This window comes from Callospermophilus lateralis, chromosome 14, assembly GCF_048772815.1.
Source record: "Callospermophilus lateralis isolate mCalLat2 chromosome 14, mCalLat2.hap1, whole genome shotgun sequence".
NCBI classification, from domain to species: domain Eukaryota; kingdom Metazoa; phylum Chordata; class Mammalia; order Rodentia; family Sciuridae; genus Callospermophilus; species Callospermophilus lateralis.
Genome location: NC_135318.1, coordinates 35,779,410 through 35,794,760, shown reverse-complemented (window position 1 = coordinate 35,794,760; position 15,351 = coordinate 35,779,410). Strand labels below are relative to the sequence as shown.

Below are 15,351 nucleotides of genomic sequence, written 5' to 3'. Positions count from 1 at the left end.
GTAAGATAGGCAGCCAGTTGTGGTTATCAGGCACTATAGAGAATTGGAAATGACTGCTTAAATGGGTATAAGGTTTTCTTTTGGTGTAATGATAGATGTGGTGGTTGCATAACATTGTAAATGTAGTGAGTAGCACTGACTTGTACACTTTTAAAAATGATTAATTATATGTTATATAATTAATATAACATATAATTATATAACATATAATTTCACCTTTCACCTCAATAAAATAGCAACAGTTAGACCTTCCACATAGTTAGGTTACTGTTCTTTTTCTGCCTTTACTGAAGACTAGAGATTTGTTTTCTGGGGTGGTGAAACAGAAAGTCTCTACAGTGGTGGATATAGCTTACATACAGGAGTGGGGATGCCATAAAGAGTATTTAGAGAGGAACAAAGCTTTTATGAAAATTGATAGTTTTGACGAACACAAGAGATAATACCTAAAGAAACCAAGATCAGAGATTCCATCGAGAAATGACCAGAGCACCCTATAGTGACGCCAGCGGTAACGCTTACCTTTGAAGAAAGTACTTCCAGTCAGCTTGTTCACACCCTGCCCATTGTGGACAGTCAAGGGTCACCCAACATACAAGGAAAACTTACTTATGACATGTCAAAATACACCAGGGGAAAAAGCTATGGAGGAAGTAGAATTGATGTTGGCAGAAGAAAAATAAGGAAATGTTTAACATTCTCAGAGAAATAGAAATATTCCATTCATTTAGAGAGATACATCCATAAAGTAAAATTCATCCTTTCAAAAGGAAGACATTATTCTTTAAATTTTTCCTTTAAAATTCATTATATAAAATGATGAATTCACCATCTATGAATTTTGATTAACTTGTATAACCTCTACCAACTCTGTTACAATCAAGATGTATAGTGATTTTTTAAACCACATTAACATATTTGTTAGCTTCTTATTCAACAGAGTCAAGGTGATATGTTGACATCAAAATTATTAACATTACATTTTAATAAAGTGGGTTTTCTTAATGGCACTGGGGATTGAATACTCTACCACTGAGCTACATCTCTAGCCCTTTTTTCATTTTTAATTTATTTTATTTACTTATTTTTGGGGGGCGGTACTGGGAATTGAACTCAGGGACCCTCAGCCACTGAGCCACATCCCTAGCCCTATTTTGTATTTTATTTAGAGACAGGGTCTCACTGAGTTGCTTAGTGCCCCGCTTTTGCTGAGGCTGCCTTTGAACATACAATCCTCCTGCCTCATCATTTTTTATTTGAGCCAGGTTCTCACTAATCACCCAAGCTGGCCTTTAACTTGTGATTCTCCTGCTGCAGTCTCCCAAGTATCTGGGATTGCAGGGTTGGGCCACTGTGCCCAGCCTTAATAAACTTTATAATGAAAACAATTCAAATTTGATGTTATTGAATGAAAATAAAAAAACTACATTGAGAAATTTTATGGATTTTCCTTTGTTCCTTCCTGACAAGGGGAAAGATAAAACAAGATGAATATTGGATCTTAAAAAGAAGTACCTCTATTTAATATTGTTAGATAATATAATAAGACAAAATTAAAAATGAACTGTTTAGTAGAGTCTTTTTTAGGCAATGATTTGATTTACTCTAGAAGCTTTAGGATTCTGGGTATTTTATAGAATTCAAGGGCCCTGGAATTGTTTTTATCTTTTGGATACAAGGTATGTAATGAAAGGGGGTGAGAGGTGTTGCTTTCAGACTACTGTATATCAGCATACAAGTTGTACACAGTGTAACTTAGCCATATGAGAAAGGTGTTACTAACCTTTTAGGGTGACGATCTTCACTAAATCTGGACTCACTATCTAACACATTTTTTCCTCTAATGCTTCTTAGCTCAATACCCTTATTAATAATTTTCTTTTTCACATTTAATGACACTACCGTTTACCAAATTACTATTTATTAACAACTAAAATTTCATGTGTACTTTCTGTGCTCTTTTCATTGGTCTTTGTAGTTTAACACAATTCAAGATTCTGTTTTTGTGACTTATAATAGGAGTGCTTTTATCTTTTTTAATTGTACTTTTCTTAGGTGTTTCTTTTTTTCCAAATAAACTTTAAATCCATTTAATAAATAGTTTTTAAATTCTGTAAGATATAGAGCAAAATTCTGTTAGCATCTATCCTTTTGTCCAGTTTCTGTACTTTTTTATTTCTCTCGGAGATTAAATACACACACACACACACATACACACACACACACACACACACACACACACACACACTACATATATGGTAAATGATCCTTTTGTTTTGCTTGTTTTTAATTTTAATTTGCCACACTGTATATTAGATCTCCAGAACTTTACTTATCTTATAACTGCATGTTTGTACCCTTTGACCAACATCTCCCCATTTTTTTCCATTCCCCAGCCCATTTCTTATTGGCTGTTGAGTGCATAAGATAGAGCATCATGTTTTGACTGTGTGTTGAAACCAGCCAGACTGATTGGAATCGTATTAGTTCTTACATTTTTTCAGTTCACTTGCTACTTTAGTTTTTTAGGTAGACAATCATCATCTGCAAATAAAAATAATAATAATCTAGTTTTTATACTTTCAATATTTATATCTTCCTTTTTGGTAAAGCACATTAACTATTATTTCCTGAACAATGGTAAAAAGTAGCATTGGTAGAGGAAAATATTGATCTCACGTGTATATAAAGTAGTATTTGGATTCCATTCAGCCCACCCTTCCCATTTATCATGCCAACTCTTGGCAAACTAATCTGCCCTCTAACTATGTGGATTTGCTTGTTCTGGACTGTTCATTTGATTAGAATCATACGGTATATGGTCTTTTATGTCTGGCTTCTTCACTTAGCATATTGTTTCCCAGGTTCATCCATGCTCTTCCTCAAAGTATATATCAACATTTCACTCTTCGTGTTACCAAATGATACTCTTTTGAATGGGTAGACCACATTTTGTTTATCCATTCATCAGTTGATGGGTATTTATGTTGTTTTTACTTTTTTTTTGTTATTATAGATAATGCTTCTGTGAACATTCATTGATAAGGTCTTATGTGGACATGTTTCCATTTCTTTTGAGTATCTACCTAGGAATAAAAATTTGAGGGCATGTGGTAACTGTATGTTTAACATTTCCCAGAAATCATATTGACTTACGTTAGTTACTGTAGTCTCCTTATGATTCATTTGTTGCTTTTTTCCACTATTTCTACCTTTTCCTCTCCATCTCAAAATATGGATGTTCCCTAAGATTGAGTCTACAACTTCCTTTTTTAAAAAATTCTTTTGGTAAACTATCTTATATATTCTCTTTTCCTGAGTTATCTCTTACTTTTTCCTTGTGGGAATCTTTTGCCAAGCCTGATTATTATCCATTGGAGCTCTGCTTTATCATGTGTACTAAGTAACTCTTGTTTGGTGATCTTGTCGATTTCTCTCCAAAGCCTGAACATGTGACTGTTTGAATCTGTCTTGACTGGTGTTCATCTTTCATCCTCTCTACCCCTCCTTCCTTTTCTTCCATACTTAAGTTTTTAGACTGTACAGAGTGAATAGCATCTGAGAGGGAAATACCAGCTGGAGAAACATTAGGTTGTCTGTCAAGGCTGTTTATTGGAAGCACTGTAACTCCAGAGGCTCTGGACTTACTGTAGCATTAACATGTCACCTAGAAGCCCCAACTTCCATTCCATTGCTCTGCTGCATTTAGTAATATTAGAATGCCAAAGGGAACACAGCAATTAGATGCAAACAGAATAGAAAATAGCTTAAAACCCTTTTGTATATTTCCAAAAAATTTTAACTATGAGATTGTACCCACACTTAACAAATTATGCAATTGCTTTAACCAGTTTCTGTTAAGAGTTTCATAATGTGGGTTTTCTGGTAGGAGTAGATTTAAGAGATTTACCCATTATTGATCTTCTTTTATTGCATTTCTAGTACTTGCCTTTCTATACTTAAATATTCTGATGCCTGTATTTTAACTTGGTTTATTCTTTGGGTTTTTTTTTTATTCTTAAAGTATTTTGGCAATATATGTATATTTTTGAAAATCATTCTTTTTTTGAGAGAGAGAGAGAGAATGAGAATTTTTTTTAATATGTATTTTTTAGTTTTTGGTGGACACAACATCTTTGTTTGTAAGTGATGCTGAGGATCGAACCCAGACCATACGCATGCCAGACGAGCGTGCTACCGCTTGAGCTACATCCCCAGCCCTGAAAATCATTCTTACTGCATTATAGATTTAAAGCTAGGATAAATAAATGTTTGGTTTATAGAAATTCAAGTACATCACTAGTAGCACTGTATTTTTATTTTGTAATTGTAGCATTATTAGAGGAAAGCATTTATTTTATAGCCTGCAGTGTTTACACCTGATTAACCTTTTTTTAATATTTATTTTTTAGTTGGAGTTGGACACAATACCTTTGTTTTATTTATTTATTTATTTTTTATGTGGTGCTGAGGATCAAACCCAGGGAATCACATGTGCTAGGCAAGTGATCTACCACTGAGCCACAACCCCAGCGCCGCCCCCCACCCCACTGATTAACCTTTTGTGATTTTTTTTTTTCTTTTGATGGTGCTGGGGATTGAACTCAAGAATTTGCTTGTGCTTTACCACTGAGTAAACCCTCAGCTCTGCTTTTGTGAGTTTTGATAGAAAGATATATGTGAAGGCCTTGAAATCCCTCTCTTCTGTAAGAGAAATAGGCAGATTGTATGTCACCTGCTTACTAATAACTAAACTTACTTTGCAAATTGCCTTTGTCAACGTGTGTTACATATATTAAGAGAGGACATAAAAATGACAGTGTCCATATAGTGAACTTGATGTTCACAGTAGATCTTATTTTCTGACGAGAGAGGACTAGAGAATCTGAAGATCTCTTACAAGAGGTGACTTTTGTTGCTAGAACTTAAACAGTTATGAAAGCAAGCATGGATTTCCTTTGGTAGCGTTACAGTGTTTCACTTAATGAATTTACATTGCATCCAGTCAATATGAGTAGGCAACACTGATTGACTTTCATGTATTTAGAAAATAACACAAGATAGCTTTATTTAAATAAAGTGTACATAAAGTACTCAATGTAACTATGTGTGTACACAACAGTACTTGATAATATAATATATATTAGTGTATTGTATATAATAGTGTGTATATATGTATGAAGCTGTTCATACATAAGGACTCAGTGTTACTGTGCTACTTGGGTTGGGGTTGGGGTGGGTGCCTTTAGAAATATCCATAAAAGTCATAATAAATATGTTTTCTCTACCTAAATATGTAAGTTCAATTATGTAGAAGTTTTATTGTTTGGTAAAATTATGGCAGTAAATGATGATTAGGTAAAAAATCATGATGTAGATAAAAGTATGTTTGAAGTTAATTTTCAAGTTTCTTGAATATGGATTGTGATGGTCAAGAAAGGGATGTGATTAGAACTGTGTATGTGTTACAAGACAAGCATTTGAGCTAGAGCGCCTCCCAGTGCACTCCTGCAGTCATATTCAGTGGTATACAAGTGTATTCACTAGCTAGTAGACTCAGTATCTCTGGTTGCATTAAGATATGATTCATTATTTATTCATTATTATCACAGGATCTAGTCCTGATAGCATATTTGATGTATAACTACAAGACATATGTTGTGGGGGAGGCTCAGACTCTCGGAAACAGATTTGGGATCCTGGCAGGTAGAAGAAGATGTACAACACAGTTTGGATAGTAGACATTCTGTATTCAGAGGCAGCAGCAATCCCCCAGCCTCCAACCTCATTTTTTCCCCATTTTTTCCCAGCCAGTTCCATTTAGATCCCTGAGCCATTTCCATAGGCCTTTTTTATATGCAAGCCAAACAAAGAAGCCCATTGCCTTCAGGTTACATAAGTGGGCATATGCTCACAAGCAAACGTTTATAACCTTGATATATATGCAGAATCAGGGTAGTCATGATCTTGGCCTCATACTAAAAACATAGTCTGCCAGAAGCCCTGACAAAGGATCCTAACTATAGCCATCTTGGGCTTGCCCTACATCATATTTATAATTATAATTATTTAAAAATAAAGCAAATATCTACTCACTTTTTAACGCATGAAATATCCTATTCTTTAAGAATGAACAGATAATTGTATAGGTATATGAACTAAGTGTTATGATTGTTTTTTTCAAGTTTATAATTCTTTTTATTCTATTATGCTCAAGAATGCCTAGGATGGCATGATTAATTCTGAAATTTTGCATGGGAAAGAAAGAATTTTGAAATTTAAATTGTTTGTCCTTGGAGGGCAGTATAAGTAGGGATAGGATTAAGTACTTAAATTATGAGGAACTAACATAAGTAATTATCTGAGTACTGCTTTTCACATTAAGTCATACTTGTTTTCTGATTCTGTTTTTTCAGTTTCCATAGCAAGGCGTGTACAAGATCCATTAGCTGAGCTAGTGAAAATTGAGCCGAAGCACATTGGAGTTGGAATGTATCAGGTAAAGCAATGTGGATCATTTAATTTATGAAATCCATCAATACAGAGAGCAGTGCTCAAATCTGGCATAGTAATTAAGTGTTAGTGGGAATAGATTTTCATTTTTAAAGGTCATACAGTTTGTGAGGAGGTAGTTAGGAGTTATAAGTTACTGGGGAAGGAGAGAATTCTTGCTTTTTCTTGTGTTTGTGATCTTGATCAAGTCTTAGAATGGTCTCTAGTCAAATGTAAAAACTAGTAAAACTTTAGATCAAACTAGTAACAATTTGGAGAGCCTTTCCTTTTAATACTATTATAAAAATGGAAAGAGTTTGGAATGGGGGGGCACATTTTGGTTCTTTGTGTAAACCAATGTGAACCATTGATCTTTTAGGAAGAAGCTTTTGGTCCCTATTGTGCCTTATTTTCCTCCTATTTTCCATTTGTTTGATTGTTGTAATTGGGTTTTGATTATTACCCAGAATAGTCTAAAACTTACCAATTGTTGTTATTGTATAGTACCAGTAGTAGCAGCAGCAACAGTACTAGTAGTAGTTGTTGTTGTTTTTGTTGTTACTGTATTTTAAATTCTTAAGGTTCTATGTGTTTATTGAGCAATTGGAAACAGCACTGAATCTTTAATAGTGTGGATTCATGGTGGTAGCAGGATAGCTTATGGGGCTTAAATTTGTCTCCAAAAAGCTTGGGTCAAATTGTTTTTCTCTTTGATAAAATCTTCTTAAATCTAAAATAGAATATTACCTTTTATTACAATTGTGATTATAATACAATATGATTACAATCTTCATGGACTTTAAGTGATAATTATTGTATTGTACATTCACTCATGAAATCTGTGATTACTAGAAATAGAAGAGACCTTATAAATCATACAACCTTACTTCCTCACTTGACAGAAATAATGGCTGTGCCTTAGAGTAAGAATTTTTACTCAGGATTATATGGTGACAAAGTTTGTACGAACTTGCCATATATTGAAACTATATGAGTATTTCCATTTTATAGGAAGTTGGACTAAGAGGTATTCAGAGCTTTAACTGGCCTTGTTCATTTGGGAAAAAATAGTTACTAAAGGGATTTAGCTACAAGTAGGTACAAAAACCTGGTATATAAAAGATTATAACTAAAACAGATTTGTAATATAGACAGTTTTTGTGAGGGGAATTGTAGTTTTATTAGATGAAATTATGGGTCATCTTAGCAAGGTAGGTAGGATAAGAAAAAGAGCCAAGATTTCAAATTTCTAGAACCCAAGCAGGCTAATAAGTCACTAGTATCAAAGAGATCTTTAAGTAAATATCAGAGACCTAACAAGAGATTGAGTTTAATGGAAAGAGTGAAATTATTGCAATAGCAATAAGACATAGAAGAGTTTTAGCAAGGGATTGACTCGGATCTTTTTTGTATTTATAAACGTTGACTTTGGTATTCTGGTGAAAATGAATTAGAGGGGAAGAGGAAAAGCAATAAGCCAATTAAGTGGCTGTTAAAGTAGCTCAGGTAAGAGATGATGGTGCTTGGACAAAGTTAATGGCTGTAAAGATGAAAAGAAATTAAGTCTATTTTGTAGGGACTACTTCATGATAAGTAAGAGAAAAGAAATTGTCAAGAATTTGCTCCATGGGTTCTGGTATGTGTTTGATGCCTTAGTAATGTAGATTTTGGGTAATTCAGTTTTGAACATGTTGGTTTTAGATAAGAAATCTAAGTATAAAGATGTTAAACAGAAGTTGCATCTACAAGCCTGAGATTAAAAGAAAGAGCCCTATGAAATTGGAGTGCATACTGTTTAACAAATAATAAAATTGAGAAAGTAATCAGATAAGGTTGAACTTATGATATTCTTTAACTGCCCTATCACTACTGCCAATGTATCCACAACTCCAGTTCTCTGAAATAACAGAAAAGGTGTACATGTGTATCTATATCCATGTGAATGCATATTTGTCTGTCTGAATGATAATGACTAGAAAAATAAGAAAGGATCCTATTAGTGAATGGAAATTTCAGGGATTCCAGAAAGACACTAAGTGTGAAGAATCACTCCCACAAAGATAAAACTGGCTGGAACTACAGCCCAAAACATGTACAGGTCATTTGTTAACACATAAATTTTAAACCAGATGATGAATTGAAAAAACTTTTTTGCCACAAGTTTATATGTATGTTTTGATAACTACATATTTAACTATTAAGATTTTTTGTTGACTTGTACACATTTATATGTTAGTTTCTATAAAACATTTACATAAAATATATATAAGGAGTCTTTACATGCCATTTATCATGAAAAGAATAGAAATTTATCTTTTTTTATCAAACAAGTTATTGTTATTTCAACATAACAGTTGAATAAAGTTGAAATAAAAATGTGTAGGTGGGAAGGATATGATGAAACAAGCATTCATATACACTGCCTGTAGAAGTATATATTGCTATTTCTAGCAAATAATCACTTTTTTTAAAAAAAGTATTCTTTTTACCTGGAAATTCTTCTTTTAGTAATTCCAAGGTAGTAGTAAGAACTTCTGGTAACACTTATATACAAATTTGCTGGACAAATTACAAAATATTGGAAGCAATTATAGTAGGAGAATAATTAAACCGATTATGATATGTATGTTAGTTGAAATATTATACAGCCATTAAAAATTCAGGCTTTCAAGGATTTACAAACATAAGAAAATTGCTCCTGACACAATATTTTTAAATTGCAGCAAAGGTGTTGTTATAGATATAACTAACATGTGTTTTTAAAATATAGCTATGTATTTACATCAAAAGAAAAAAAATGTACCTGGAAAGTTACTGTAATTTATGTGTTTGGTTGATGTGATGGGGGAATTTTTTTTCACTTTTTCAAGCTTTCTGTAGTGAATATATAGTAGAAAAAATTATTTATATAAATAAAAATATCCATTTCCATGTCTCAGGCAATATACTGCTTAGTCTTGATACGATGGATTTCCAATACAACCATAGAAGAACTTACCTTTGTAGTTGAAACCTTCCCATGGTTTTAGTATAAATTTAATACTTACATTCATTCCAATTTAAGATATAAGTAGCTGGACAAACATTATTGATTTAAAAAATGAAAACTATTCAATGAAAGTGTTAAATAGAAACTATAATATTATTTCAATAGAAACTAAAATTCTTTTGGTTTAATAACAGCTAAAATGCTAAAGGCAGCATTCCAATGTCTTAGAAAATGGAGAGAGCTGATTTTAAAAACACATGCCTGTCATTATTTCTGAAGAGAGAGGCCGCCAGTGTGGTCGAATGACAGCATATCCCTAACTGACCCCTAAAGACTTTGCTGGAAAGTGGCTTGGTGTTACTCCCAAGAAAACACTCCGGGTGAGAGCAGGATGATGCAGGATTGGCTGTGGAAGTTCTGTGGGACGTGGGGAATGGTGGTTTAGCTTGGCCTTGTCATACCCTGAAAGCACAACTTAAATTAAGTTGGATTTACTTGCTATTTATTTTTTCTTTGGAGTGTGTTCTAGATACTTTCATGCTCATTAACACCTCTATTTGGTAATGAGCATGTGCAGTGTAGTAGGAAAGACTCAGAACAGCCTCTTTTCTCCTTTTGTGCTTCTCTGTTAGATCATTTGATGATGTTAGAATATGAAATGATTGTCCAAAATAAGTTTTGGAACCCTTAGTGGATTCTGTATCCAGGCCATCTTTATTTCTCATTGTGGATAATGAGGAGTCACTGTAAAAGGAAATTCATCTTCCCAGCTGAAATTTTTCATGGTAGAACCCTAAAGGTAGGAATTTGCATTTTATTTCACTACCCACTCTGTGCTTAATTCTGGGTAAAAACAAACTAAAAGCAACTCTTTGATGCTAACATTAGTTTGTTGAAAACTGTTTTATAGTGAACAAGTAGAGATTATTAAGTGTAATTTTAGTTTAAGTGTATAAAAATTAATCTATTCTATATTTTTTACTCAAATCTGTAAAATACTTACGTCTCTGAACTGTTTGTCATTGTAGAATGGGTTGCAGAAGAGAGTCTGCCCCATAGACAGTCATTTAGGTAATTTGTTTGGCTTTTTGCCATTTACACTAATGCAATATTTTGAAATAAATACAAAATGAAACTGTCTTAAAACTGAGGTATTATTCATTCACACAGGTAAATTCCTTGCTAAAATGGTTTTGCAATCTTGTCTCTCAACTTTAAGTCCCAAGAAAAAAGATATACTGAATCTGCTTTATGTTATGAATGAAATTCAAACTTAGCCTTGGAGTTAGATATTTTATTCATGACCATGAAGAGACCCCCCCCCACACACACAGAATGCAAATAAGTAATTGACCCTGATAGACTCATGTATTAGAATTTGCTAATTATTCCTTAAAATTTTTTGCGGGGGGTACTGGGGATTGAACTCAGGGACACTCCACCACTGAGCCACATCCCCAGCCCTATTTTGTATTTTATTTAGAGACAGGGTCTCACTGAGTTGCTTAGCGCCATGCTTTTGCTGAGGCTGGCTTTGAACTCGCAATCCGCCTGCCTTAGCCACCCAAGCTGCTGGGATTACAGGCATGCACCACAGCACCTGGTTTATTCCTTAAATTTCAAGTTTTAAAATTTTTATTCGAATACTTTATCCCTTTGGGATAAATTAGGCTTCCTACATGGAAATATTAGCTTTAGCATTCTCATGTTCTTAGAAATCACAAACAATGTAAAAATCTATCTATCTATCTATCTATCTATCTATCTATATACACATACATACATATACCCTAATGTTGTAGTATTACTTATCTTTAAAATAAATGTGAAATGTTAGTATTATGTGACTCACCTTTCACTAATACCCCAACAGTGATAATATTTTTGTTTGCTTTTGCTCTGTCAGTGACCTTGACAGTGAAACTAGATTTGTGTCATTTTCTACTCAGTTCACCTTCTAGTTTTCATACACTGGCATAAAAATCACTGTCTTGATTTATAAAACTTCAAGATATTTTCATTGTTTAAAATTAGTAATTATCATGATCATTGAAGAAAATATATAACATTAAGAATATAACCAAAAGAAAAGATTAATGAATTTTGTGTTAGAATCTGAAACAGAACACAATACATAGATAGTTCATAGACAGTGAGGGAAAGTATTTGCAACATATAACATATAAATGATCCAGAATACATAAGGATCTGCTGCAAAATGAGAAAAAAAAATTCAATATAAAAAATAGGCAAAAGGTAGTTAGTTCATAGACATGGATACACAAAGAAAAATACAGAAAAAAAATTATCACAATAGTAGCAAAAGAAATGCAAATTAAAGTTCTGATGAGAAACCCTTCAGATTGTCAAAAATTAGTCAGACAATTCAGATATTAAGCAGGGGGAACATTGGTAATCCTGTACATTGTTCATAGGAGCATAAATTGGTGCAACCACTTTAGACAGCAGTTAGAAATTGGTAATTTGGATAGAGATTCTATGACTCAGCAATTCTGTGGCTAGAAATACATAGTCTAGAAAAATCCTATCACTTGGGTGCAAGAAGACAAGTATAAGGAGTTCTTTGAAGCACTACTTATCATGGTGTAAATTTCAAAATATGTCCATTATCTGGAAAATGGAAAAATAAACCAGTGTACTCATATTGTGTAATATTATGTATTAGTGAAAATGTCCTAATTAGGGCTACCTGTATTGATGTAGATAAATATCAGGATATAATGCGAAGAGAGAAAGCAAGTTGTAGAATAAGTGTAGTCTTATGTAATGGATAAAAAATTTTAAAATATTAAAATATAACTTATGAATACATGCATATTAAGTATATAAAAATAAGTACAGAAATTTAAGATAGTTATTTCTTTGGATGGAGTATGAATGAGAGAAGAATCAATCTCAGAGAGCTACTCCAGGAGTCTCAATTATATCTATAGTCTTTTTTTTCTTAGCTGGTTGGTAGGTACATTGTGACTTATGCTGTATTATACACTATAACTTTTTGTTTAATGGTTTATAATTTCTAAAAAGATTTGAATAATTTTGGCCAAATGGTAAAAGTTATTTAACTCAGGAACTTTGGCTTTCAGTTGGTATTCTTTTTATGTGTGTGTATATGTGTTACAATAAGGATTTATTTATATAATCAGATAACGTAACATTTTCAGCAAAAATGAAAAAATAAATAATATTATAGATTACATTAGTCTTCATAATAGTCTTAGATTTTCTTTAAGACCCTAATCTTGTACCAGGTTAATTACTCTTTAAAGCTAAGTTTTAATACTATTTAAAAAATAGTAAAATCCATATTTCATCTCACAAATATAGATTTTTCTTCTGTGAATTTTATGATTAACCATCATTTGTTTTATCCTCATGGTACTATTACAGAGGTATGGTCCAGGACACAGTTATTAAATTTCTAGTGCTGGGCTGGATTGTAGCTCAGAGATAGAGCACTTGGAGGCACTGGATTCAATCCTCAGCACCACATAAAAATAAAATAAAGGTATCGTGTCCACCTACAATTTAAAAAAAAAAGATAAAGTTTAAAAAAATTCTAGTGCTTATTTACAGGGTAGTATTGGGTAGAGAAGATATTTAAGAAATTGTAGTAGTGTGTTAGAGTTACAGTATGCCTTTTAACTAGTAGTCATTCTATACTATTTTCTTTTCACCACTAACCTCTTCTTATACTCCTAAATTACCTAAATTAGAAATGTTAAGATTCAGTAGGGGAGCTTTTAAAAATACATAGCTTAGACTACTTCTCTGGTTATGTTAATTTAATTATTGTTGTTGGTAGTGGGGCATGCCTCACAAGTTTGCAAAATGATCTTTAAAATTCCACAGGTGATTGTTGTGTACAATCAGACTGAGAACAAAATATGGTTCCTGGACCAGCAGCATCAGTATTTTCTGAGGGTTTGTTAAAAATACAAACTTTTGCACCCTTTTCAAAGACCTATAGGATGAGAAATGGCAAGGGGTGGGGGGAGCTATCCCAATGCTGCTGGTCTGTTTTGAGTAGCAGTAAGCCCCATTCAGAGTCTCTTGAGCCCCACCATGCCTATTGAATCAGAATTTGATTTTCACAAGATTTCCAGGTATCTTGAATGCACATTATAGTATATGTAAGATAAAAGGAATGTTGGGTCATACTAGTAGCAGGAGTGAGAGATCAAAGAGGCAGAAGTCATGTTGTATAATACTACAAAGATAAAGTAGCATAGGAACTGAAAATGTGTCTTTCATATTTTGTTAAAAATTGAGTGGAGAGCGATAGGGAAGGTTGATCAATGGGAACTAAGCCACAGATAGGAGTAAGAAGTTCTGATGTGCTAGTTATTGCAGTTGTATGATTTTGGATAATAATTATGTATTGTGTATTTCAGGAAGTTAGAAGAAAGGATTTGGAATGTTTTTACCCTAAAGGAACAATAAATGTTTGAGTAGACAAATATATTTAACCTGATTTAAATGTTAGGCAGTGTATACATATATTGAAAAACATCATATGATAACCCATAAATATGTACAATTTTTAGGTTGTTATATATCAACAGACATTTTTATTTTTAAAAAATTAATTTATTTTAATTAGGTATGTATGATAGCAGAATGCATTTTGATTCATTATACATAATTGCAGCACAGCTTTTCATTTCTCTGGTTGTGCATGATGTAGCGTTGCACCGTGTGTGCAGTCATACATGTACCTAGGATAATGATGTCCACCTTATTCCACCATCTTTCCTGCCCCCATGCCCCCTCCCTAACCCTCCCTTTTCTTTGCCCAAAGTTCTTCCATTTTCCCACCCCCTCACCCCCATCCCCCCATCCCCCCATCCCCCCTTGAATCAGCATCCACTTATCAGAGAGTGAAGGGAAAGCGAGGAACAAGAGATGGTTGAGTGAGAAATGAAAAGAGACCAGGCAGAGATACACACTAGAGTTTATTTGTCCCAGCTGACAGTAAAGGCTGACAACAGGAAAGAGAGGCAAAATAGGCTTGATTCTGAGGCTTTTATGGGGGAGGCTCGGGAATCAGAGCAGGGCAGGTCCTAATGCAGGTGAATAAGGGTTGGGTTGGTATGAGAAATGCTCAGAAATGCCCTTGAGCGGGAAAGTGAAACTTTTTTCTTAAACTGTCACTTAAAATGGCCATCCAGATTTGAAGCAAGGACCTTATTTTCCCCTATTTTTTTGTTTTTACTGGGCTCCTCAGGGAACTGGGACATAGGTCAATCTTCTGTAACTGCTTCCTGCTGGGAGGAGGCAACATTTGAATCCCTTGTTAGGGGGGTGGGATGTCATTGAAACTATGAAGGAGGTTGAGTTGTGGTGTAATGCTGCCCCTTGCCCCAGTTTTGGGTGAGAGTTTGGTATTCTTGTAACAAGCTGGTTTATAGTTTGATTAGAGATTTGTTTTGGATCTGGTCTTGAACCAATTTAATGACACAGGGGGCAAGCATTAACAGAAGGCCTATGACAAGGAGAGGGGTCAGGAAAAGGAGTGCCCACTGGAGAAGCGGGTTTCTTAGCTATCATCCTTCAGTAGAGGAGAGCTGTTGTTTCCGATGTTCAGGGTCCTGTTGGAGTTGTTTTTATCTTGTCTTTTTTTTTTTAAATATTTATTTTTTAGTTACAGGTTGACACAATATTTTTATTTTTTATTTTTATGTGGTGCTGAGGATTGAACCCAGTGCCTCACACATGATAGGCAAGCATTCTGCCTCTGAGTCACAACCCCACCTCCTTTCTTGTCCTTTACTATACCAGATTGATTAACATAAAAATAGCATTCCTCCTGTAGATATAGACAAAGTTTGCCTTTTTCAGTGGAAAGA

The 15,351-nt window shown here is 33.8% G+C and overlaps 1 protein-coding gene across 2 annotated transcripts in view; it reads left to right on the top strand.

Annotated features, from left to right (window-relative positions):
- Srbd1 (S1 RNA binding domain 1) overlaps positions 1 to 15,351 on the top strand; it is a 220,167-nt gene that overhangs the window by 136,020 nt on the left and 68,796 nt on the right. For both annotated transcript variants that reach the window (XM_076832900.2, XM_076832899.2), the window contains exon 16: positions 6,417 to 6,499. In XM_076832900.2, coding sequence (XP_076689015.2) covers positions 6,417 to 6,499 — 83 coding nt within the window. The remainder of the gene's footprint in view (positions 1 to 6,416; positions 6,500 to 15,351) is intronic.